Raw genomic sequence first — 27,580 nt, forward strand, 5'->3', positions numbered from 1 at the left:
TTTTTAAAGTCACTTAAAAGAATTCTCCTTGTGGTTATGTTTTCAGTGTGTTATACAATGAGGTCAAGTTGTTTGACTACATTTGACTTGATTTGGTGTTGTAATTATATAAAACATGTACATCATTCCAAAATCAAAACTGTAAACAAGTTCCATTCAGAGAGGTCTAGCTTTTGTACCTTGTCCTTCCCCTTAATCTCTCCTTCCTCTTTTGCTAAGTATCTGCACTAGTTTTTTGTTTATCCTTCCATTGTTATCTTTTTTGAAAATAAGAAAATACATAAAAGTATCAAAACTTTCACATAATAATATATCCGATAGCTGGCTCCATAGCAGTAGCAGATTTTCAGGGAGGTTTGTTTTTGTTTGGTCTTTGAGAGAGAGACATTTGTATGCTGATGGGAAAGGTACTGTGGAGGGGAAAAAAATGACCCCAGAAGAAAGAAGGGACTTGTAGTGTGCAAGTAGGGAGAGGGGTTGGCCCCTGCACCAGTGAAGAAGCCAGGGTCCGGGAGCACCTGTAGATGCAAGCAGATGGGCATGTAGGAAGATGAGGAAGTTCTCTGAGTACTGTACTTCTGTTTTCTATTTACTTTGAAATAAAAGTGATCATTGGGCAGGACTGGGGCAGGAGAGGGGGTTGTTGGCACTTTGAGAAGAGGGAAGGTATGAAAAAGTACTTTCAAAGAACAGGAGAATGAACTGACTGAGGCAACGGTTGTCAAACGTCAGCATCAGAATCACACAGCTTTGCTGGCTTCCATGCCCAGAGTTATGGATTCATAAGGTCTGGGGTGAGGTCAAGAACATGCATTTCTAATGAGTTCTTGAGTGATGTTGATGCTACTGGTCTGGAAGCCATGTTCCGAGAACCACCACACTAAGGAAATACAGCAGGACTGGTGGCAACACAGGAGCCCACTTGAGGTTTGTGGTCATGAACGTGAAGAGAGACCCATCAACACGACTGTGTGTTTGTACCTAGTAGTCTTCATGTTAACCAGCAAGGTTCAGGTCTGGAGTAGGTGGTGGGCTGAACTTAACCAGGGTTGGGACTTAGATAAAGAGAAGATGGTGGTAATCAGTGATAGATGGTACCAGACAAATGTATCCATTTACTTATGCTTTCTATATATAAATAACAGGCTAAGATACCAACAAAGGAGGAAGAAGAAACAGAGACAGAAAGTAGAAAGCTCAGAATGAATAGGAAAAAGCTCATGTAAAGGAAGAACTAGAAAAAGATTACAGATCTTCCTCAATATACAATGGGGTTATGTCCTTATAAACCCATCATAAGTTGAAAATATCATTAAGTTAAGAGGTGCCTGGGTTGACTTGGTCGGATGGGCATTCAACTTCAGCTCAGGTCATGATCTCACGGTTCGTGGGTTCGCGCCGGGCTCTGTGATGACAGCTTGGAGCCCAGATCCTGCTTCAGATTTTGTGCCTCCCTCTCTCTCTGCCCCTCCCCCACTCACACTTTGTCTGTCTCTGTCTCTCTCTCTCAAAAATAAACATTAAAAGAAAAGAATATATCATAAGTTGAAAATGGCATTTAATACACCTAATCTCCCAAATCCCATAGTTTAGCCTAGCCTACTTTAAACATGCTCAGAACGCTTATGTTAGCCTCTAGTTGGGCAAACTCATCTATCACAAAGCATATTTTATAACAATGTGCTAAATATCTCACGTAATTTATTGAATACTATATCCAAAGCGAAAAAGAGAATGCTTGCATGGGTATACAATGATTGTAAGCGTATCGGTTGTTGAGTCTCGAGACAGTATGGCCAACCAGGAGCTGCAGCTCACCGCCACTGCCGGCAACACTGCTGGCGCCACATATCGCTTGCCTGGGAAAAGATCAAAATTTGAAGTGCGGTTTCTGCTGAGCACACATGGTTTTTGCACCACTGCAAAGCCGAAAAATCTGAAGTTGAACCACTATAAGTTGGGGACCGTATGTGCACTGAAATCTGGTCATAGTAGGGCCACCAGGGCACTGAAGATGAAAACAGGGTTAGTATTTTGAAATGGGAGGCTTAGGTGTGGAAAGGTTGCTAGTATAATATAAAAAGATTTATGCTAGATTTAGTGAAATAGAATGCTAATAGATAAACACCTATTTAAGTCATAAAAAAAAATTCTGCCAAAATATATTTGCATAGCCACGCTTACTGAAGCTTTATTCACAATAGCCAAGAGATGGAAGCAACTCAAATGTCCACTGACAGATGCATGGATAAAGAAAATGCGAGAGATACACACATGCAATGGAACATTACTCAGCTTGAGAAAGAAGGCGGTCCTGTCACATGCTATGACATGGGGGAACCTCGAGAATATTATGCTAAACGAAAAAAGCCAGTCATAAAAGAATGAAATACAATCATTTCACTCAAATGAATGATCTATATTAGTGAAAATCATATAAAATAGAAAAGTAATTGCCAAGGGCAGGGAAAGGGAATTAGTATTTAGTGATGACAGAGTTTCAGTTTTGCATGATGAAAAGTTCCAGAGATCTGCTGCACAACAATATAAATATACTTAACAGTATTGGATTGTATGTTTAAAAATTGTTAAGATAGCAAGTTTAATATTACACTTTTTTTTTTTTTTAACCGCACACACATGAAATTCCTGCCCGACCAACACAGTAATCTTCTTCCTTCTCAGGAGTTCTAAGGGGGAAGTAAAAGCTACAAAATATTTTCATTCTAGAATTTAAAAATATTCTGTCCCATGTGTCATAACAAAGCAAAAGCTCTGGAGAATACGGGTTCAGAAGCGTGTAAGTACCCAGATATAATTAGAATGTTAGATAAAGCCCAGTGAGTTAAATGTTATTTAGCATAAGTAAAGCTGCACGGTGACAATTATGGGGAGGATAAAAACTAATCTTTCGTTTCAGATGACTACAAAAAAAGGGAAATGCCATGAAACTGCAAGGCCAGCAGTTACAGAGATAGACAGATAGTCATTAAATATTGGATTGGGACCAAAACAAAAACTGCAGAATTCCTTCATTATTTTCTGTAGAAGATAGGAGATATGTCAATTTACTTGGGAGAGTCTGTCACAGTGATAAAAAGGGGAGAATACGATCCCAAATCTCATTTCGTCCAAAATTGTAAGACTGTTTTAGAAAATAAATCCAAGATCTTCAGGGTATGCATGAAAATACACTAAAATAATGTACAGGTCAAATAAAAGTTGAAAAAAAAACCTCAAAACTTAAAAAAAAAGAATAAAATAATTCGTTACTGATGTTAGGAGAATTCAATACGGGAACACCATTTTCTGTGAATACCTTAATTTCTACAGTGAATCCCGAAAGAAACAGCAAATGCAATGCATATTATGCATCACTTCTTAGGAAAAACAGAAAATGTGTATTTCTGCTTAGAATTCATAAAACTTCTTTATCTGGGGAGGATAAGGGAAAACTTCCTACAACTGCCAAGGTGAAAGGTATGCATAGAAAAAATCTAAAGGAATGTTGACTGACCTTAAACATGAAGTTGCTGCATGCTGGTGGGCTGGGTTTTTTTTTTTTTTTTTCCTTTGTTAACATTTCTACAAGGACTCAGAGGGGTATCATATCGAAAAAAGAAAGAAAAGGGGTGGTGGTGGGGGGGAAACAGCCTGATTACCACATGCAAATATATAAAAAGACAACCTCAACCAAGTGAACCACCACCGGATGGAGAACCCAGCTGACACATAAAGAAGAGTCTCTGTGTTTAGGGAAGCTTGGGGCTCTGCTCCTTTACTGCAAGAGAGCCTGAACTGTGAGTACTCCTTGATTTCAGTTATAGAAATGATCCATTATTTCAGTTAAAATTTGATTCTCTGAATATTAAAAGTGAAAGCGGCTTCATGGTGACTAGGACCACTTTGCTTTCTGGAGCCCTGAGTAAGGTGCTCGAATGAGACCTCTGCCTTGGTTTGACTTAAAATGAGGCTGTCTTCTTAGTTACTTGAAGTACTTGAGGACACTGCAGGGACTGAAGCTCATCTATCGATGCGGTCACACTGCTTTACACTGTCTTTCGCATTCTGCCATAAAGACCTGCAGAGCCACTTGAGTTGACTGAAAGTTATTTTCATAAGCAACCAATTTTATTTCCAATGTGGAAGAAGTGATCTATCACTTATTAACGTTATGGTTATGCTGACTCCCTAGTTTCAATGGTTGTACTTTACTGTTAAATTTATAGCAAAATCGAACATACTACTAATTGTATTATTTCCTAAGCAACATGCTTTTGATTTTTATTCTGTATGCAGCAATTAGTGCAATTTTTTGAAGCATGGCCTGAGGGATCCGGTCACTATCAAGTCAAACTACAAACAGTGAAAGGTTGCTACTATTGCCAAATAGGTATGTATTTTAACAGAGCGATGTGATGTTTTCACAAACGTACCCAGAATGCATTTAAAAAGCTTTTGCTCGGATTGCCTGGCTGGCTCAGTCACAAGAGCATGCAACTCTTCATCTCAGGTTTGTGAGTTCGAGATCCATGTTGGGTGTAGAGATTAGTTAAATAAATGCAAACTTAAAAAGAAAAGAAAAAGCTTTTGCTTATTCGAGGCCACCGCGGAATCCGTAGGGTGCTGCCCTCCAGTACAGAAGCTCCTACGTGAGCCAGATGAAGACTATCGGAAGGGGGTGGTGGTACCGGCTACAAATGCAGCACTAACACAGCATGGCAAGCTTCAGGATTTGCCAAGTAACAACACTTAAAAAACCTTTACCATCTACTATCAGGAAACCATTGTGACTTCAATATAGCACAGGAGTCTCAATGCCCACTGGGAAATTAGTCCACTATGTGAACACAGTGGTCTGTTTCTTGTCCTCATTGGCCATTCTTATCAAATAAGTTGTTTTTAATACATCAACAGATGGCCTTAAGAATAGTGAGTGACGGACACATTGAAAGGAGGCAAACATCAGCCATTAAGTGTAAAACAGAATCTAATCTGTTAATTTGTTAATAGATGACTAGACACTAGCCATCTAATACATGGTTCTAAATGATGGCTATTATTACTATTTAAACAAATGCATTGCTTTTGCTTTATTTTCTCTCTCTTTTTTTTAATGTTTATTTATTTTTGAAAGACAGAGAGCGCGAGCGGGGGAGGGGCAGAGAGAGAGACAGACAGACAGACACAGAATCTGAAGCAGGCTCCAGGCTCCAAGCTGTCAGCACAGAGCCCAACATGGGGCTCGAACTCACAAGCCATGAGATGATAACCTGAGCCGAAGTCAAACGCTCAACCATCTGAGCCACCTAGGTGCCCCATTTATTTGCTCTTTTTTTAAAAAATGTTTATTTATTTTGAGAGACAGCAAGAGCATGCATGCATGCATGGAAGGGGCAAAGAGAGAAAGAGAGAAAATCCCAAGCAGGCCCCCCCACTGTCATCACAGAGCCCAGATGTGGAGCTCAATTCCATGAACTGTGAGATCATGACCTGAATTGAAATCAAGAGCTGGACTCTCAATCAACTGAGCCATCCAGGCTCCCCTTACTTTATTTTCTTTAGGCTTGAAAATAAAGCAAAACCAGAAAGGTTTTTGTGCTAACAGCTTTCTAGAAACATCCTGATTATGGCTTTCAGGCCTAGAAGTAAGTTTGAAACTAAACATTCTGATGAATGATTTGTGATTCTGTAAACTCTGGACTTCTTTACTTACTCTAATGTACAGGGCAAATGAAAAGATTAATACCTTTTTCCAAAAAAGTAAAGCTAGAAGGCATAGCCTCTTCTTTTTTTTTTTTTTTTTAATTTTTTTTTTCAACATTTATTTATTTTTGGGACAGAGAGAGACAGAGCATGAACGGGGGAGGGGCAGAGAGAGAGAGGGAGACACAGAATCGGAAACAGGCTCCAGGCTCTGAGCCATCAGCCCAGAGCCTGACGCGGGGCTCGAACTCCCAGACCGCGAGATCGTGACCTGGCTGAAGTCGGACGCTTAACCGACTGTGCCACCCAGGCGCCCCACAATCAATTTTTTAAAAATTTTTCTAATGTTTATTTATTTTTGAGAGAGAAAAAGAAACAGAGTGCGAACATGGGAGGGGCAGAGAGAGAGGGAGACACAGAATCGGAAACAGGCTCCAGGCTCTGAGCCATCAGCCCAGAGCCCGACGCGGGGCTCGAACTCACGGACCGCGAGATCGTGACCTGGCTGAAGTCGGAGGCTTAACCGACTGCGCCACCCAGGCGCCCCATAGCCTCTTCTTAAAATTGCTAATGTGAGGGGCACCTGGCTGGCTCAGTCAGTAGAACATGTGACTTTTGATCTTGGGGTTGTGAGTTCAAGCCCCACCCTGGGTATAAAGATTACTTAAAAAAATAAAATCTTTAAGGGGTGTCTGGCTGCTCAGTCGGTGGAACATATGACTCTTGATCTTGGGGTTGTGACTTTGAGCCCCACAATGGGTGTAGTGATTACTTAAAAAAAAAAAATCTTAAAAAAATTGCCAACGTGGATAATGTTGAAGGAATCATGTCTAAATACTGCTGACAGAACTCAGAATTAAAAAAGAAAATGCTGTTCATATGTGATCAGGAGGAGTGAGGTTTAAGGGATCATGGACCCTAAAAGGTAGGCAGATCTGAGTCCCAGCTTGGGTACTGCCATTTAAAGAATTGTGTGGTCATGGGTAAAGTTCACAACCTCTTGATTTCTCATTGTCTCTTTTGTAATACCTACCTCACAAGTTTAATATAAGGATTATGTACATGAATATAAATGTGCTTAACACACTGCCTGGTACACAGCAACTGCTAAATAAATATTAGTTAATGGGTCAGCCATCTAGCTCAAGGGTTCAATTCTCGATGCACATTAGAATCCCCTGAGGAGCTTTTAAAGGAAACCATTGCCTGGAGCCCATTCCAGATCAATTAAATCAGAAGATCTGGGGCTGGAGCCAGGCAGTGGTATCTTTAAAAAGCCCTCAAAGGGGTTCTAATATGCAGCTCAGGATTGAGAGCCACTGACAGTCTCTTCTATATCTCCAGGGTAAGGTGCCTACTTCCTTCAGCTCGCTCCTATGACATAATTTGGGCTTTTCTCCCCATGTGGTCTGTGGCAGTTTCTAAGTGTGATGTTAGGATGAAATGGCTGTATTCCAGTTCAGGACTAGTAGTGACAACCTTCAGGTTAGTGGTGACAATCTCCACTTAAGACATTCCATATCTGTGAATTCAACCAAAGAAGGGGGTTAGTTTTGCTGTAGGCGCATCATACTACCAACCCAGCAACCTCGGTCAAATGCAATTTTCTTTTTCTTTTTTTTTTTAATTGTTTTTTTCAACGTTTATTCATTTTTGGGACAGAGAGAGACAGAGCATGAACGGGGGAGGGGCAGAGAGAGAGGGAGACACAGAATCGGAAACAGGCTCCAGGCTCTGAGCCATCAGCCCAGAGCCTGACGCGGGGCTCGAACTCCCGGACCGCGAGATCGTGACCTGGCTGAAGTCGGACGCTCAACCGACTGCGCCACCCAGGCGCCCCTAAATGCAATTTTCTTAATGCAGTCAAAGCTCTTCCTGTACTTGAACAGCTGATTTTGCTGTCCACATGTAGAACTCCACCTGCTTTTCTACTAAATTCCCTCTTTCATTCAGCAATATTTATTGTGCTAAGCACTTGCTACACAGAGGCAAACAAACAAAAAAAAAGACTTGGTTCCCAATCCTAATGGAGTTTAAGATCTGGCATGGAAGAAGGAAAAAAAAAAAAAAAAAGAACTACTTACAGATGAGTTTTTACAGGCATTTTGGCTATCTGAGCTCTTAAAGTCATGTCACTTGCCATCAAATTCCCTTTCATCAGTGGCCATGGGAGGTTTCTACCCAAGCTGCAGCAAGCTTCCCACCTAACCATATAATGCAAATTCCTCCTTTAGGCACCCTTTTCCTCTTCCTGGTAATCTAGATTGCATTATCGGCTTCCACTCTTCCTAGATTGCCCTTTCCTTTTAGAATTTCTGATCACCAGATACATGCATGTAAGTTTCTATAAACTCTGCTGAAATTGGTTCCTGCAGTTGAGACACAGGACAGACTAGACTGGGTCCGCGTGCCTCCCTCCCTCCACTGACCTGAACTGTAGAGACAGGCTCTTACCAGAGATAGATTACATAACTTCCTCTTCACCAGCCAGTTCTTCTTCCCTGGAATCAATTTTCCCTCTTTAGCAAAATTTTAAACTGGAATTTTACCCTCGACTATATGGTTTCTTCTTGATCAAATTATAGGTGGAATATTAAGAAAGGCTAAGTTCTTCCAAATGTATTTCTCTGCGTACCATGTCACATCCAGAAGTTATTTTCATTCAATTCCACTTTACAATATAGCATTCAGAATTTGAATGTGCATGCCTACAAAAATGTTTCCTGAGAGCAGGATCTTGGACTTGTTCACTTTTGGTTTCCATGCAGTACTTAGCCATGTATGAAATATTCACTAAAATGAGATTAGTCCAAAGGTGTTTTTATATATATAAATTTTAGAGAGAGAGAGAGAGTGTGAATGGGGGAGAGTGGTGGGGGTGGGGGAGAGAGAATGCATGTGCATGAGCAGGGGAGAGGGGCACAGGGAGAGAGAATCTTAAGCAGGCTCCATGCTCAGCTCAGAGCCTGATACAGGGCTTGATCCCATGACCCTAGGACCATGACCTGAGATCAAACAACTGAGCCACTCAGGCATCCCCCAAAGGTGGTTTTTAAATTTTTTTTTATTTTTTAAATGTTTATTTATTTTTGAGAGAGAGAGAGAGAGAGAGAGAGAGAGAGAGAAAGAGAGAAGGAAGACACAGAATCCGAAGCAGGCTCCAGGCTCCCAGCTGTCAGCACAGAGCCTGACACAGGGCTTGAACTCACAAACTCAGTTTGTGACCTGAGCTGAAGTTGGATATTCAACTGACTGAGCGAGACACTCAGGCACCCAGGTGTTTTGTTTTTTTTAAAAACTAATTTTCATTGAGTACTTTTATGTGCCCGGGGTTAAGTTCTTCATACACATTGTGCATTTCTACAGATGAGAAACCTGAAGCTTAGAAAAGATGAATTGGTGTGACCAAGGTCACAGAGTTAGGTCTGATTTTGGTAACCTTGCTCGGAATGTCTTTGTGTTACACCTGCTAAGATGCTGCTGTAGAGAAATGGGGCAGTCACTCTGAGACCTCCTGGGACCCTCTCTTCATGTCTTCTAGCTCCTTATGATGGCCTCTCAGACTGAGGGCTTCACTGCACTCAATGCCCAGGAAGGAGCCAAGAATAGGTGGCGCTGCTAACATTCTCTGCTGCGGCAAACAAGTGGAATTCACACACACTCTTATAAGGTTCCAGCGACAGTTGCAAATGACCTAACCTGGGGCATAGTAAGCTGCAGTTAGTTGTTTCAGAATCTTGGAATGCACATCGTGCTTCCCATCTGTACTATCACTCTATGCTTCCGGGTCAGGAGACTGTCTGTCTCAACTAACTGGCAGCCTTTGCCACCCGGCTTGGTTTTGTTTAGCTACCTTGTTACAAGAGTCTGTCTGAGGGGGCAGGTGTTCTGCTCTCTTGGGTCTGCATAGCTCGCAGGCAAATGATTTTAATACGCCCAACTTGGTCTTAGCTTGAAAAGGAAGAAATTTAGGACTCTTTCTTCTATTCCCCCGCGGGATGGAAGACTGCCACAGTTTATGTCATATGCTGTGTGGCAATCCTTGCCCAAATGAACGGATACCAGACACAAGGGAAGGAGTCAAGGCAGGGAGCTGGGCAGGGGTCAGCAGTGGGCCCAGCTCACTCATGGCTGTAACTACCTTTCGGGAAATGGACCCTTATCTTTGAACAATATGAGCTGTCATTTGTCCATACGTCTGTCTCTATTCCCATAACAAACTCCATACGGCAAGTTAAATAAAACAAACCTTGAACATATACCACAGCCATAGGAAAGGTTAGAGCAGGACATTCCCTAAGACTCTAGTATACTTACTGCTTGAGTTGTGGTACCATGCTGCTGCTACATACATAGTGCAGATACTCAAAGTTTCTCCCATCTGAAAATATATCGCTTATTATTTGTGCTTAAAGAAACTTATTAAAATGGCAAATAACTCAATGCTGCTTTCCCTTGTAGGAAAATTCTGAAGATACCAAAGCTACACACAAGGAACACATCATTTAGCACCTTCACTTTTTGATCCCTACACCAGACAATGAGAAGTCACGCCGTAACAATGCCAACCACTTCGGCCTACAGCTGGCCTTGGTCCTCTCAGGGAGTGAACTTTACAGCTAATCACAGCATCTCAACGCCACACACCATGTCAGGAACAGCAGATACTGACTGTGTCATGGATGAGAAACTGCTCTCTAGCGTGTTAACAGTATCCTTCTCTGTTATTTTCATCGTGGGACTGGTTGGAAACATAATCGCCCTCTATGTATTTCTGGGTATCCACCGCAAGAGAAACTCCATTCAGATTTACCTACTGAATGTAGCCATTGCAGATCTCTTACTGATCTTCTGCCTGCCTTTCCGCATAATGTATCACATTAACCAGAACAAGTGGACACTCAATATGATCCTTTGCAGGGCTGTGGGAACACTATTTTATATGAACATGTACATTAGCATTATTTTGCTTGGATTCATCAGTTTGGATCGCTATATAAAAATCAATCGGTCTATACAACAACGGAAGGCAGTAACAACCAAACAAAGTATTTATGTTTGCTGTATAGTATGGACAGTTGCTCTTGCTGGATTTCTAGCTATGATTATATTAGCCCCTAAGAAAGAAGGCCATGATTCCAATAATTCCACAATGTGCTTCCATTATAGAGAGAGGACGAATGCCAAGGGAGAAGCAATTTTTAACCTCATTCTTGTGGTAATGTTCTGGCTAATTTTCTTACTAATAATCCTTTCATATATTAAGATCGGCAAGAATCTACTGAGGATTTCTAAAAGGAGGTCCAAATTTCCCAACTCTGGTAAATATGCCACCACAGCTCGGAATTCCTTTATTGTACTCATCATTTTTACTATATGTTTTGTTCCGTATCATGCCTTCCGATTTGTCTATATTTTTTCACAGCTAAACAAGCCACCTTGCTATTGGAAGGAAATCGTTCACAAAACCAACGAGATCATGCTGGTCTTCTCGTCTTTCAATAGTTGCTTAGACCCAGTCATGTATTTCCTGATGTCCAGTAACATCCGCAAAATAATGTGCCAGCTTCTTTCTAGACACTTTCAAGGGGAAGCGAGCAGAAGTGAAAGCACGTCAGAATTTAAACCAGGGTACTCCCTGCATGATACATCTGCTGCAGCTAAAATTCAGTCTCCTTCTTAAATCACTTGAAGTAAACACATTAAAAAGAATGAGAAAATACAACATCTTAATACTTTGAAGAACTAAAACCTATGAAACAAAGCTCTAGCATTTGCAAAGCTCAGATCTGCTCAAAGCTTGTTGCATATTTGTGATATTTCATTTGCTTAGTTGTAAAATATTTTAAGGGCAAGAGAAGCTTATACTCATTACTAGATTTTAAATCTGTATGTAAAATCTTTTCAAAACATGTTGTTAACACTCTTAACATAGATTATAGAGTTAAGTGAAATTTATAGTTTTAACAACAGAATAATTAAAATATCATACTTTCTCAAGTCACTAAAGTAGTTACTCAAAATTAAGCACTTAATATTAGAGTGTGTTTCAAAGGTAAATGATTTGGAGACACGTGGATGGCTCAGTCGGTTAAACGTCTGGTCACGATTTATTTTGAGAGAGAGAGACAGAGTGCACAAGTGGGGAAGGGGGGAGGAAGAGAATTCCCCCTTCCCCACTTGTGCACTCTGTCTCTCTCTCTCAAAATAAATAAAGTTTTTTTTAAAAAGATAAATGATTTGAGGACCAACAACATGTAAGAAAATATGTTCTTTGTCATTTAAAAAGCCTGTATAATTTGCTAGTGTATTCATTTATGCCTGAACCTCCATAATAGATGACATAATAAAATTCTACTTAAAAATTAAAAACATTTATTATCTATCACTGCTTAGATAAAATAGAATTTAAATACTGTACAATAAAATCAAAGAACAGATAAGCTAAGAATTTGATAGCCTAGCAATAGGACTTAAACCCCCACCTTCCTTAAAGCAGATTTATGAATGACTCTGCCATCTTGGAACACACTTTACTGGAGTAAAATTGAAGATATGCACACCTTATGATCCATCAAGTCTGCTACTAGGTATACATTGGACAGAACGACTCAAACATGTTCACAAAAAAACGTACATAATCATGCTCAGTGAACTACTAGTTCATAACATCAAAAGCTTGGAAACGGCCTAAGTTGAGTGTGCATCAGCAAAGGAATGGAGAAATACACTGTGGCTTATTCACAAAAGGGAGTATTACCCAGTGCTTCAAGGAACTACACCTGCATGCATCAACATGGAGAATCATCAAAAAACAATGTTGAATAAAAAACACCCTCCCCAGACCCCAACTGCAAAAAGGGTATATACCATGTGAAATCATTTATGTAAAACACAAAAACACATAAAATACATTATTTATGGATCTATAGATACGTAACAACAAAATGTGCATAATATACACAACATAACACACCAACTTAAGGTTAATGGTTGCAGCTGGAGAGATTTGAAGCCAACATGGCAAAATGTTAATGTCTGTTAAGCCTCTGTGATAGTACTTGGGTATCTGTCATATTACTTTTGGCATATTGCTGAGTGTTTGAAATATTTTATAAGAAAACAAAATTATAGATTAGAATTAAAGGAAGCAAGTTCTGAAATTTTCGTGTATGCTCAAAACTAACTGGAGACTAAGCTCCAAGAGAAAGGGGTCTTATTTATCAAAAGGGCTCCTGGGAGATTAGTGTGTTGCAAGGCACACTGAGAGGTATCTGCTGAATAAATGAATGAGTGGATGAATGAGACAAGGAGGGAGGGAAGGGGTGCTTAACAGAATTGAAAATGTGGGTGTATTTCGTTTTTTTCTTGTTTGGTGTATCTGGATATAACTGCACAGAGCATCATACAATTGGAATCAGGAGATGTCATTAAAGGAAGCATTCTTAAAAGTTTGTCCAGCATGTGTTCAGTTTTTTTGGTCACACATAGAATCAGAATGCTATTGAGTAAATATGTAAAAGCCTGTTATGACAAACTCCAAAGATCCATTCATAAGTTTGTCACAGAGTATGAGAATTTCTTATAGTTATAATAATTCTTCAAACTTCAGGTGGGCCGCTCATTGAGAAATCAGTATTAAAGAGTATGAAGAATTTTGTTAGGGTTGAATTTAAATGAAAAAAAAAAAAACACTTTTTTTGATTTTTATTCATTTTTTGAGAGAAAGAGACACAACGTGTGAGTGGGGAAGAGGCAGAGACAGAGGGAGACAAAGAATCCAAAGCAGGCTCCCGGCTCTGAGCTGTCAGCAGAGCCCGACACAGGGCTCGAACTCACAAACCGTGAGATCATGACCTGAGCCGAAGTTGGATGCTCAACCAACTGAGCCACCCAGGTGCCCGAATATAATTTTTTTTTAATGTTATTTGAGAGAGAGAGAGAGAGAGAGAGAGAGAGAGAGAGAGAGAGAGAGAGGAAGGGGGAGGGAGAGGGAGGGAGGGACAGAGAGAGGGGAGATACAGAAACAGAAGCAGGCTCTAGGCTCCAAGCTGTCAGCACAGAGGCTGACGTGGGGCTTGAACTCACAAACCATGAGATCATGACCTGAGCTGAAGCTGGAGGCTTAACTTACTGAGCCACCCAGGTGCCCGCCTCATGGGTTGAATAAGTTTTAATGGGATTTGCCTTGTATACAATTAGTGCACAGCCATATTTCGGTAAGTACACACAACTGATTGAATAAAGAACAGGTCAAAGTGGAATTATATTTAAGAAACAAGAAACATTTGAGAAAATTGAAATTTGCAGAAAAATTAGCTCAGAAAAAACTTGTATTACTTGGCTCTGACATTATTAGCAAATACCACCAAACTAAAATTCAACATTTCTGTTTGTATGGTTTTAAAATATGACAGTATGAATTTCCCCTCATGTTCTCAAAGTTAAAAAAATTTTCTTTTACATTACTAGTAAGCATTTTATACCCCTTCATGCCTCTATTGTAAACATACAGTTTGGATGCTTAAATCACATTACTATTAGTTTTATGAACATTAAAAAAAATATAAATACACTCATAGTTCTAGAAGCTGTCTCATTATTTATATTAAATGAGATGATCCCTATACAAAGTCCTGTACAATGGCATTCTTAAAAAAAATGAAAAATTACAACACTGAATTAATTTGTGGTATAATATTTTCAGTAAAATAAATTTTGATAAAAGTCAATCTGTGCATAAGCTTATAACAGATTTTGTTTATTGATAGAAGTTTCACTAATAATATGCCTTATAGTAAACTGAATCCTGAGAATGTTTGTAAATTTTTAGAAAAACATGCTACTGGCTTACCAAATTTAAGGCTATTTATTATATATAATCTTTTATTTCTTACTGAGCATTAGTGTTTGCAAGCAGGAAGCATTTGTCCCTACCTCCCCCAACCCAAGGTTTAGCTCTAGAAGCATACAGAAAAAGGAAATTCTGAGGTATATACATATCCTCACCTTGCAAAAGATATTCAGAACAAGTTTCTAAATAGCATCTCACATATGCAAAACTAAACAAGGGCAAACTTAACTGCCTGGCTGCCACACTGAAGCCTAAATGCGGAGTGTTGCTATTCATTTTGGAAAAGTATTCCGTGCAGAGCTGGGTTTGATGATGGTTGAATTTCTAAGATCAGGTCAACAGAAAAAGGAAATTTTGTTCAAGTACAGAAGGCTTTATTTTCAACTTCTTTTAAAATGGATTCTTCAGTCCTGCTGATATAAAAGTAGAACTAAGATAATTGCAACTCTGTGAAGCAAAGCCTTACTGAAAGTTACCCGCAAGAGCAAAACAACATGAAATAGAGTTCTTTCCAAAGGCAACCTGGATTTTGCAGAAACATGTTAACAGGCTATTTTTTAGGTTTTTGAAATATGAATGGAAACTTATTTGGCCAGATATTAAAATGCATTCATGTCGTTCAATAAGAAGAGCACTGTGCAGCAGGTCCAAGGGTACGCTTATCAGTGGAACAGAATCCACATCTCTAAGCAGACCCTTGATGATACAGGAGTAGATTATATGACATAATTAATGGCTCTCACAAGAGAAGGGGCAGGGATAATCAGAGGGCGGCCAAAGATTCTGGTATTCAAGATGCGCTAGAATCGTCCAAAGTGGGGTTAAGAGGATTTCTGAAAAGCTTCCTGAGTGACTGTGATACACTTTCCTCCCTCAGGGAGAACCACTGCAAATAAAGGAAACATCACGAAGGGCACAGGGGAAGGAAGGAATGGGTTAATAAATAGTGCTGTGCTTATTTAAAATCAAAAGTCAGTTTACAGCCTCGCCTCATTCCACACCAAAAACTGTAAGTGGATTAGACTGTCAGATGTAAATAATGAAATCAATAAAAGATTTAAAAATATGTAAGTGACTAACTCATCTGTGGATGGGAAAGAACCTTCTATTAACAAAATGAGAAATAACTATAGGGAAAATGCACACTTACTATTTTTTTGATCAAACCCCACAAACTAATATAAAAGCAAAAGCACAAAGTGGGAGAAATACTCACAACAGATGATGACATCTACTTAGGAGAGCCTCTTATGTCAGGCACCAACAGACAACATAACTTGCAAAGAAACTTCTATTTTTGATCAGAAGAAAGCATTCAAAACTCAGAATGTACCCTGAACTATCAACTGAGATAGAAACGAAGGCACACTCTCACGTTGGATGATGCAATGTCTTTTTTCATGGCTACATGGCCCAGTTGAGAACACACACCAGTAAATGGCTGTTGCAGTGCCTCAACGCAGTCTGGTTTGCAGATGAAGATATGAGGGGGCTGGCTGGCTGGTGGTAACAACAGATTCAGAGCTGGAAAGGAAGTGCTAGGTTTGTCCTAAACTTCTGCGATGCCTCTTATTTCCCCCCTCTCAAGTTCACATGCAAGAAAATGAGAAGCAAAGTAAGACATGTTTATGTGCCCTCTACTATGCTAAGTGCTGGACACACATTATCATCTTATCTCTACCGCAGTCATGTAAGTAAAACGGTCTTTGACATATGACGGGATGTTAGTTAGTAGACTTCTACTCCATAGACATGGTCTCTGCTAAGACAATGCTTTTTGTTTTCATTTCATTCTGCCCAAGCACAATGGCTAACTACTGAGATGTCTTAAAAAAACAAACCAACCATAAACTGGCAACATGTATTTGGGGCAAATAATTCTGTTTATCACTCATCAGAACTGTGTGATGTCAAAAGTCAAAATCTTAAAGACTGGTTTTCTAGCTATGGCACATTTGCACACTCTGTGAAAGCTCTGCCTGAAACATGGACAATAATCTAGTAAAAAAGCATAAAGTTTGGGGAAAATAATCAAATTTTAGACCATCTCACCCTTACTAATTTTGCTTCTGCTTAAGAGTGCATGAAGAACTATCATGACATGAGATTTGAAAAATGTTTTTTGTTTTGTTTTTTAAGTAGGCTTCATGCCCAGCACGGAACCCAAAACAGGGTTTGAACTCATGACCTTGAGATCAAGACCTGAGCTGAGATCAAGAGTCGGCCACTTACCCGACTGAGCCACCCAAACATCCTGGATAAAGGTTTCTAATTGTGTTTTGAATACAGGTGTGGCTGATGCATAGAATCTCTTTTTGCTTTAGTAAGTCATACAATTATTTCAGGATTAACAGTTAAGTGCTATGGTTATATTCTGGCTTGATCATTCCATGTATCTTTTTTTTTTTTTTTTTAGTTCTAAAACATTTCAAACATACAAAAAAACATAACAAGCAGCAAGCAGCCATCACCCAAATTTAACAGATGTTGACACTTGTCCTATTTCTTAACTGTTCTCTTGTACCCATACATAACCCCAAAAGCTAGCTTCACTAAAGCTCATCTTGAGGTAGCCTCTTTCCTGAAGTTACAACGTATCATTCTGATGTGTATCTCTATACTTTTGTCACATAGGCATGTATAACAATAAGCATTAGATTTGTTATTAAACTTTATACAAATAGTATGTTATCACTACATCTCTTTGTAACGTTTTCACTCAATTTATGTTTATGTTGATACATGTAGGCCTCATTTATTCATTTCACTGATACACAGTCTTTTACTGTGGGAACAAACAATAGTTCAGTTCAATTCTCCATTTTACCTAACAACCTTAGGTGGTTTCCACTTTTTTCGCTATGAGAAACCAGGGTTAAGTGAAGTCTTTTATATGCTCTGTGCACAAGTGTGGAATTTCTCTATGGTTCACACCTAGAAGTAGAAATGCTTGGTTGTGGGGCGCCTGGGTGGCTCAGTCGGTTAAGTGTCCGACTTCAGCTCAGGTCATGATCTCACGGTCCGTGGGTTCGAGCCCCACGTCGGGCTCTGGGCTGATGGCTCAGAGCCTGGAGCCTGCTTCCGATTCTGCGTCTGCCTCTCTCTCTGCCCCTCCCCCGTTCATGCTCTGTCTCTCTGTGTCTCAAAAATAAACGTTAAAAAAAATTAAAAAAAAAAAAAATGCTTGGTTGTAAGGGTATACACATCCTCAATTTATCTCTGTTGTGACAAACTGCTCTCCAAAGGTATTTTACCAATTTGTATACCTCTCCCACCACTAGCAAGATAGGAGTTTCCCAATACTTAGTTTTGTCAGATTTACTAACTTTTGTCCGTCTGGTAGGTGTGAATGGTATCTCCCTGTGGTTTTAACTCGTGCTTGCCTGATTACAAATGAAATGGAACATCATCTCATGCTTCCCCCTTACCCCCATTCAGGTTTCTTCTTGGGTAAATGGCCTGGTTCATGTCTATGCCTCTCCCCTTTTACCCCTTAGTTAGTTGCTTATCTTTTACTCTTTTCTTTCAAATTGTTGAAATACCTCTTTACATATTCTGGATACTAATCTTTTGTTGTTTACGTGGGTTGTAAATCACTTGTATCTGCATGGGCCTTACCTTGTCCTTTGTTTATGGTTTCTTTTGCCAGACATCACAAAGCTAAGATGTTTTTCTCTTTTGCTTTAAAGAAACCTGCTAATAAAAAATCTAGATGAACCCTGGCCCTTTGATATACATCTCTCAAAAACCATGCTAAGGAATTTGCAGAGGAAATTATAATTAGCCTGGCATTACAGTCATAAACAGAGTCCAAATGAGGCACCCTGAGAACACAGAAATCTTTTCTGAGAGTTAAACTACAAAATGCAAACATCTGAGCATAGATATGCAAATGATTTGAAAGCCTAGAAAGTCTCCTAGGCCAGGGAGTGACCTTTAAATGTATTAACATAGAAGATGTTGGTTCTGACCATCCAAACAGAGTCCCAGAGAAGAGTCTTGAACAATGGAGCAGTATCATCATCCCATCAGTAAGGCCCTGGCAGGGATGATGGTGGGGCTGGATCCAATAGGTCTTCTTGGCCCAGTGACATTAAACAGTAATATATAATAGAACCGAGAGTCACTGTAACAGCCAGGTTAGAAAGTTGGCTGTTGCAGCCAGACTGCCCTAGTTCAATTTCTGGCTCCACCACTTACTATGCAACCTTGGGCAAACTCTCTTTCTTCTACTGAGAAAACAAGGAGTACCTAACTCATAGTGTTGTTATGAGGACTGAGTGAGTTAATAAATCTACCTGGTCAGGAGGAAACATTCAATATGTCATCCAAATACTCAAATGGCCAGAAGCTGAAGGTGAACATCATAACTCGGAAGGTATACAGTGGAAGCTGATCTGGATCAAATGAGGTGGGGGGAAGAAACTCACAAAGGGTAATCATTTAACTTCAGATTTCATTAATAACAGCAATGTCCAGGACAAGAGTGGCGACAGACTGGTATTGCGCTAGTCAGAACCATACTCTGAATGTTGAACAAATAGAAGAGGACAGTGAGGGCACCTTGCAGGATCCCAGAAAACCAGGTGAACGAATGAGATTATGTTGCCTTAAAGCAGAAGACTAAAGGAAAGATATTAGAGCAACAACATGTGTGTGTAGCTTCAGGGAGCAAGCTGAAATAGGATTAGCAAAGGATGGGATTTGTAAGCAGCGTGTTTCTCCAGATTGTAAAACAGGGTTTTCTAATAATTACAGATCTCACAAAGAATAGAAAGCCAGTGAGTTATTTGTTAAAAGTGTTTCAATATAGTTTGGATCCCCAGCAGGCTGGGAAGGTAGCAGAGAATTTAAAGTATTTAATGAAGTTTGGATTAGATGTTTTTCAGATCCCCTTATTTAAAACAAAATTTTTAATGTTATTTATTTTAAGAGAGAGAGAGAGAGAGAGAGAGAGAGAGAGAGAGAGAGAGAGAGACGCAGAATCGGAAGCAGGCTCCAGGCTCCGAGCTGTCAGCACCGAGCCCAACGTGGGGCTTGAACTCACAAACCGCGAGATCATGACCTGAGCCGAAGTCGGCGCTTAACCAACTAAGCCACCCAGGCATCCCTAGATCCCTTTAATAGAAGTTTTGGGTCTTACAGAACATTAACTGCCTGCGTGGCAAGCAGGGGCCACCTGCGATCTAGCTGTGCCACATGTGCCACTACAGTAACGTCGTTGGGGCTACTCAGATGTGTGCATGTTGTCGGGCGGGGAGGCAGGGGAGGGTCGGGAGGCTGCTTGATGTACGGTCAATGCTCCCCAAGCAGTTTCCCTCAATCTTCTTTTGTCGTGAATTTGACCTAGGTTTCTTGCTCAGCACGTAGTAGGCATTTCTATTGCTAGATAAACTGTTTAATGTGTTTTTTTTTTAATTTTTTTTCAATGTTTATTTATTTTTGGGACAGAGAGAGACAGAGCATGAACGGGGGAGCGGCAGAGAGAGAGAGGGAGACACAGAATCGGAAACAGGCTCCAGGCTCTGAGCCATCAGCCCAGAGCCCGACGCGGGGCTCGAACTCCCGGACCGCGAGATCGTGACCTGGCTGAAGTCGGACAATTAACCGACTGCGCCACCCAGGCGCCCCTAGATAAACTGTTTAAAGTGAGTTGGTGTATTCTAGGAACTTTGAGACCTTTTTTTTTCAATATATGAAATTTATTGTCAAATTGGTTTCCATACAACACCCAGTGCTCACCCCAAAAGATGCCCTCTTCAATGCCCATCACTCACCCTCCCCTCCCTCCCACCCCCCAACAAGCCTCAGTTTGTTCTCAGTTTTTAAGAGACCTTTATGTTACGTGCTTAGGTTTCTCTGCTTTCTTATTGACCCTTGGTTTTGTTTGGTAATCCGAGTGGCCCAACAGGTTACCACACTGCATTCTGAAGTGGGGACAAGGCATCTTTCCTATAAACCTACGTGCCTTCCTAGCATGAACTTGGGTGGGAATGATAATCACTCTAATCAGTTATATTTTCAAATTTTATCTAATGGCAAACTTCTGGACCAAAAGATTTTAATGACTTCTGTTAATACTGCTGGCAATGCTACTCTAGCCCCTTTCCTGTTATAGACATTTCCTTTCTACAGTTCCTGCCTCTTCTCGTGTTCTCTAAGACTTTCTAGTACCCCAATCCCCCACCTCTGCTTTGTTCCTTTCCTGCATACGGCAGCACCTCTTTCTCTTCCTCAATTCAGTTTTTGCTCTGTTTTCCTACTTTGTCTTTAAACTACCTTCCTCACAACTTAGTGCCGTCTTCTTTTTTGTGTGTTCCCTGATCTGTCACAGAAGCAGAAATGCTTCAGGTCTGCGTGGAAATTGTTTGGTACTCAAAAGAAAAACATTGTTTCCTCTATATCAAAAACAACTTTCAGCTGGTTGCAAAGGGAACTGATGAGGTTTGCATGCATGTTCATATTCAGTTCCCCTTTGTGGCCAGCGAGTCTTGAAAAACACTGGAACACACAGGGTCAGCTCCTATGGGGCCTGATTACACGGTTCCAAATATATGGGGCAATGAGTGAGAGGAATCAGCTAAGTAACTAAATGTGGGTCTCCTGGTCTGACAGTTTCCATAAGTAGCGACTACAACCCAGTATGGTAGGTGGGTGGGGCGGTGGGGTCGCAGGGTGGGAGGAAGCTACCATAGGGGAGAGTTACACTTATCCATCTTTCCACACCCTTTTGGGCTTAGGTATTGGAAAGGGTGATGAATTTATCCAGCTTTCAGGATCACACTAGTGAGAATGGGCTTTTATTTTAGTTTTACTGAAAAGCTGGATTAATATTCTGGAATCAGGAAAGGGATAAGAAGTACACAAGAAACAGCATGGATTCATGATACTTTTGATGTACTTTTCAATATAAGAAACAATCAAAACAAAATGACAGCTCCAAGACCAAAGTGGGACACAGCGGGCACCCTCTTTGCAAAGTAAACTCAACTTTTCTTTTTGAAATATTGCCCAAGAAACCATGGACTCTGAGGTAATAATGTATTAATCCCCAGAGAAAGAGCCAACGCAAACACACTTTTGGGGAAAAAATACAAAAATCAAGACAAAACGTTACCATAGCAAGCACATTTAAAAAAATGCAGTAGCTTAAAAACAGTAGATTAAAATTCCCTGCAGCTCCTCCCATTTACAGGTGGAGTCTTTGCCCACCTCTTGAAGCTATTGTGACTTGCTTTGACCAATAAAATGTGGTGGATGTTGTAGGGCATCTGAGCAAAACCTTAAGATGCCTTGCAGCGTCTAGTTTTGTCCTCTTGGAAGCCTGAGACCATCACATTATAAATAAACCCAGTGGAAAGATCACACAGAGAGAGATGCTCAGTGTGCACGGCCATCCCAGCTGAGGCTCTGGACACGTGAGTGACGTCATCGTGGACCATCCAGTCTCAAATGACTAAGAGGCTACAGAACTACAGGAATGACCCCAGGTGAGACTGACGGAAGAACTGCCCAGCTGAGCCCAGAACAAATTGCAGAACTGAAGAGGGAACTTATGGTTGTCATAAGCTGTCAAGTCTGGGGGTGGCTTGGTATGCAGCAATGAAGACATGGTGCATATAAAATAGAAATAGAAAAGTATCTGTCCTGTTTCTAATGAGGTGACAATAGATACAGTAAGTAATTTCGTTAACAAAAGAGGCAATGCCTTGAGTTATTTTACTTGAAAGCTGTGTCCGTGACGAAGACAGAGATAGCTATTTTCCAAACTACTGTAGGCTGGGGAGGTTACTGAAGATTTAGTAACAAACCATGTGTCCTCAGACATACCAACAAGCATATGTACCCCCTGATGTAGAGAACTGAAAAGCAAGCCACCTGGTTAGGGGGTGTCTTAGATGAAAAGATCTGCAGAGTTTGTTAAGCCCACGGGAGGAAGGACTACAGGAGAGGAGGACAGTTACTTCACCTATGCCTTCTTCATTAGGTGACATATGCTTTAAGTTACATTTATTAATAGACATGTTTTCATTATAAGCCTTTCAGTAGTCCTTATTTTTATTTTCTTAAGTTTATTTATTTTGAGAGAAAGAGAGAGAGAGGCAGCAAGTGAGGGAGGGGCAGAGAGAAAGGGAGAGAGAGAATGCCAAGCAGGCTCTGCACTGTCAGTGGACAGTAGAACCACCCACGCACCTAGCATTTCAATATTTTTTAACTTTTAAAACTATGTCCATGAGTTGCTAGGATTAAGAAAAAAAAAAAGCTAAATAAAACCAGATGATTACAACTTTCACATACTAAAATGTCAGACTCTTTTTACTACCAGAATAATTGTAGTTGTGAATGTTCTACAAAGGTGACTCTTGTGATAATCACTGCTACAAAACCAAAAAGTCCTCACAGGATGTACCCTATTAAAGGCAGATGAGTGGTAATGGGTTTTCATCTTAAGGACAGAAATCTCTGTCCATACAATTACTTATACTCTATCACATTTAAAGTGCTGTTCAGCTAGTCAAAGTTTGAAGTTTATCATGTTGTTAGAACTTAAAAAAACTAAACTTTTAAATTGTTTTACATTTCTAGCTGGAAAATAGAGCAATATGGGCAGCTCATGTTTCAGCCTTTAATTACAAGAGAGGTTTAACTAGGGCTGGTAATACATTGCCCTCTGCTGGCCAAAGCACTGCCAAAGAAATGAGTTACACACTTGTGCATGAACATTTAACCTTGTGTTTTTTGTTTGTTTGTTTTTCCAATTTTCACTACTGGTATTTCTGGAGGTATGGCACTCAAGAGAACTTATGTTTCCCGGCTTCAACACTCTATTTGTTGGTTTACTAAAACAATACATTTTAGGCTGGTTTTTGATGGAGGACAGGGAAGAAGAGAAAACATGGTAATATCAGAAGCTATGCCAACACATAGCACAGTTGGAGAATTATCTCAACACCAAGACTTGTTTAGAGTGATGCCTTGAAATGACTACTTCAAGTCTAATATATCTGCGTCCATCAAAATATTATCGAGATGCATTCATCAATGTAAGAACTGATTTGGGCGAGGATCATCAGTGAATGCTAAAATCAACTAAGTGAAAGGGAAACAATACATTCACAGAGGCTCAAAATATGACCTTCAGATTACTTACCTATTACAAAGGGGGAAAACGTATCTTTACAAGGGGGAGTTGGCAGGAGTTAATAAATTTCCAGATTGAAAACTGCAAACAGATATACAAGTGCAACACGTTTTTGGGTCACTGGGGATACCTGGTCACCTTATCGAAGACAATAAACCAGATTCTGGTGGCAGCTAAGAATATGGGCTCTGAAGTCACACTGCCTGCGTCCAAATCGAAGCCCTACGCTATAGCTGTTATATTAATATCAGGAAGTTATTTATCTTCTATGGGCCTAAATCTCCTCATCTAGAAAATGGTAGTAAGAATAGTATCTATCTCAGAGATATTTTAACAATTGAATGAATATATATAAAAAGCACTTTGGTGGCTGCCATTTATTACTGTAGGTTTTCTGGAAGTAAGACCTCAGGTGCCCAACTATACCTTGCCTTCCCCTCACATCTCTCTTCTTGCCCCTTGAATAAGGACAAGAAGTGATGGGGAGCAGGGGACTTCACTTCAAGACAACTGTATCTAGAAATTCAGAAGAAATGATTGGTAATAAAGTGGCCAGGAAACCCTGGTCTTGGGAAGAAAGGGACAGTGGTGAGAGTTCTGCCTTTTTAATTCCCCAAATCTCCCTGCAATACAAGTTACTGTTTCCCAGGGCGTAGGTGTGGGTATGTGTTTTGTACCTGCGGCAATCTGATGGCCTAAATTATTTTTAGAATTCTATCATCAAATGTTTCCTTTTCAGGAATTTTTCTATCTACTTTTGGCTTTTCAAAGAGCCTTAAAAAAAAAAAAAGTACGGCAGGCTCAGAAGCATGTGAATTAACCTTAAGTCACTCAAAGATGTTGAAATTCAAAATGTGACTGCCCTCAAAAATACTTTTTGCCTCATCTTATCTGATGCTGAAGTTTCTTCCCTTCCCTGAACCTGATTTGCCATCTACTTTCCGATTGCCACCTCTGAGGTCATTCCTTTTTTTTTTTTTCTAATTTTTTAATGTTTTTATTTATTTTTGAGAGAGAGAGAAAGAGAGAGAGAAAGAACAGAGTGCAAGCAAGGGAGGGGCAGAGAGAGAGGGGGAGACACAGAATCTGAAACAGGCTTCAGACTGTCAGCACAGAGCCCGATGCGGCGCTTGAACTCACAAACTGTGAGATCATGACCTGAGCTGAAGTCAGATGCTTAACCGACTGCGCCACCCAGGCGCCCCTAGGTCTAATTCTTAGGACTGCCACCGAGACTGCTACAGTGTTTCCGTGGTGTGCCTTTCTAGAAGACCATGTCTAGCCACTGCATGCAAACCTATGTGAAAAGGCAAAAGCCAAATATAATGAACCTTTGATTAGTAGGTCCATTTATGTTTTGTCATTGGACCCTTCTTACAAAGCTCATCACTTTTCTGTGCGGTTATCAACTTCCCAACTCCGGACCGTAATTTCTGCTGTTTTTAAAGTTGTTTTGAGGGAAATACTCCCACAATTTGCTGAGAAATCAGCTCCTCAAAGTAGAGGCTCTTTACACCATGATTAAGGGTGGGCCGGCCGCAAGAACAGCTGCTCGCTGTAGCAGTGGGGGCCGGCGAACAGCACCCTGGAGATGCGGCTGTGGCCAGACACCACATCCTGAAGGGAGCAGGGGGCTCAGCAAACCTTGAACAAACCACAGCTTTGAGTAACAGGTCTGTGCTGCACTCCTCCTAAAGGTAACCACTGGCTTGGGTGTGCACTGAACTGGATAAGAGGCTTCCACCGCCCCCCTTTGGGAGAACTACTTATCTTTTGAACATGATGTTCTAACACAGACTACGTAAGTTAGGCCTACCTTCTCTTCCTGCACACCAGCCTCCTGTTGCTTGAACTCCTGATGCCAGAAAGAGTACTCAAAAAAGGCTAACTAAAGCCAGTTTAGACCCTAACCTAAAATAAGTGTCTGGCTGAAACACAGAGGTTCAGGTATGAGTGAGCTGTCTGGTGTCCTCTGGGTTCTGGCTCTGAGGGGAATTGGTAAGGGACCCTAATCCTGATCCCTCTAATCCATGTGAGTCTGGAAAAGTCTCATGCACCGTTGCTTTATATAGCTCACCATGGGTTGTCAAAATCAATTACCACATGCTTGCCCTCTGAACCATTCTTGCCGAACGACTCTCCACACGAATTCTGGGGTGAAACATTCACTTGATACACAAATATGTCGAAAGCAGGAAACTTAGCACAAGGCAGGGCTTACATTCTGGGGGAACTACTCTAATACCTCAAGAAGTAAATCATGAGGGTCAGAGCACAACATCTAGGAGATCAGGGTTTGGCAAATGATGTAGGAAGTGATTAGAAGTGCTGGACAAGAGTATTTGCACTTGGAGTACAGAAGCACAACTTTGAAGAGGGATGAATGGGAAAGATGAATGAGAACCAAAGAAAACTCCTGGTGGCCTGAATGAGAAAAGTCCAAGGGGCCACTTTTACAGAGCACTTGTAATCCCTGAAATTTCTGCCTGACAAGTCATGTTTTTGTGAATTTAGTATTCTCTAATATTTACGTTTTCCTACCAATTGCAGTATTTCTCAGAAGAGCAGAAATTTTAAAAGTCCTTATGTATCCATTAAGGAATTCAAAATCACATCAAAAAGAATTTATACTGTTATTAATGGCTAAAAATTAGCTTGAAGTCCAAAGTTTGCAAAGACTAAAAAATAGGACTTGATTTCTTCCATAGTCAATTCTGCTACCTTAGAGCCTAGAATAGGAAACCCTGTCTGAACAAAGTTAAAAGTGTTCAAAACTGTGGGGTGGCTGGGTGGCTCAGGTGGTTAAGTGTCCAACTCTTGTTTTTTTTTTTTTTTTTTAATGTTATTTATTTATTTTTGAGAGAGCACAACTGGGGGAGGGGCGGAGACACACACACACACACACACACACAATCTAAAGCAGGCTCCAGGCTCCAACCTGTCAGCACAGAACCTGAAGTGGGGCTCAAACCCACGAACCGTGAGATCATGACCCGGGCTGAAGTCAGACGCTTAACCGACTGAGCCACCCAGGCGCCCCAAGGGTCTGACTCTTGATTTCGGCTCAGGTCATGACCTCATGCTTCGTGAGTTCCAACCTGGCGTTGGGCTCCATGCTGACAGTGTGGAGCCTGTTTGGGATTCTCTCTCTGCCCCTGTCCTCCCAACCTTCAAAATAAACAAACAAACATAAAAAAATATCTTTAGAAAGTATTCAAAACTTGACCTCAGTTTACTTACCCATAAGTAATACCAGGTACAACTGACCCCCAAGACAGACCAGTAATTCCTGCTTTCTAAGGCAAAGGATGAGATTGGAGAAAAAAAAAAAAAAGTCACGTGCTTTCAAGTTAATTTACTAGTTGTGTCACCTTGGGCATGCTATTTAACATATTATTTACCTCTTTGAGACCCAGTTTCCTCACATATAAAATGGGACCTCTGCCACTCATTGCTAGAGCTCTCCTATGTAAACTACTCTGCCCAGTACCTAACACAGAAATGTTGCTTAGTACATGTTCTCTTTCCTTCTAGTTCCTCTGGCCTTTCAGAACCATTATGATTCATTGTTTTCTCCTTTTGCTAATTTGTAGAGCATTTAAAGTCTGTATCACACATCACATATTAATCTGAATTCTTGGCTTGCTTGTTCACAATCACTCTTGAATTTCCACACACCACTAGAAACGAAGTAGGAACTCCAATCAATATTCATTAAATGAAATGCGCTGTTTAATACAGAGCACTAAAAATCAAGACAGGAAGAAATGGCAAAACGTACATCCATCCAGGCATTCTTGCTCAATAAATGATCAGTTGCCTGACAATTATTTTAATAAGTTGACTCTTCCCTGGTCCAATGGTTGACTGACATCCTG

General features: G+C 40.5%; 2 protein-coding genes across 20 annotated transcripts in view; one reads left to right on the forward strand and one right to left on the reverse strand.

Moving 5' to 3' along the window:
• Positions 1–27,580, reverse strand: part of CASK (calcium/calmodulin dependent serine protein kinase) — a 358,988-nt gene that overhangs the window by 143,561 nt on the left and 187,847 nt on the right. The window lies entirely within an intron of this gene.
• GPR34 (G protein-coupled receptor 34) lies at positions 1,719–11,671 on the forward strand. Its single transcript, XM_043570171.1, has 3 exons — positions 1,719–3,800; positions 4,300–4,393; positions 10,168–11,671. The coding sequence occupies exon 3, from the start codon at positions 10,247–10,249 to the stop codon at positions 11,387–11,389; it is 1,143 nt and encodes a 380-aa protein (XP_043426106.1). The 5' UTR covers positions 1,719–3,800; positions 4,300–4,393; positions 10,168–10,246; the 3' UTR covers positions 11,390–11,671.

Source organism: Prionailurus bengalensis, chromosome X (genome assembly GCF_016509475.1).
Source record: "Prionailurus bengalensis isolate Pbe53 chromosome X, Fcat_Pben_1.1_paternal_pri, whole genome shotgun sequence".
NCBI classification, from domain to species: Eukaryota; Metazoa; Chordata; class Mammalia; order Carnivora; family Felidae; genus Prionailurus; species Prionailurus bengalensis.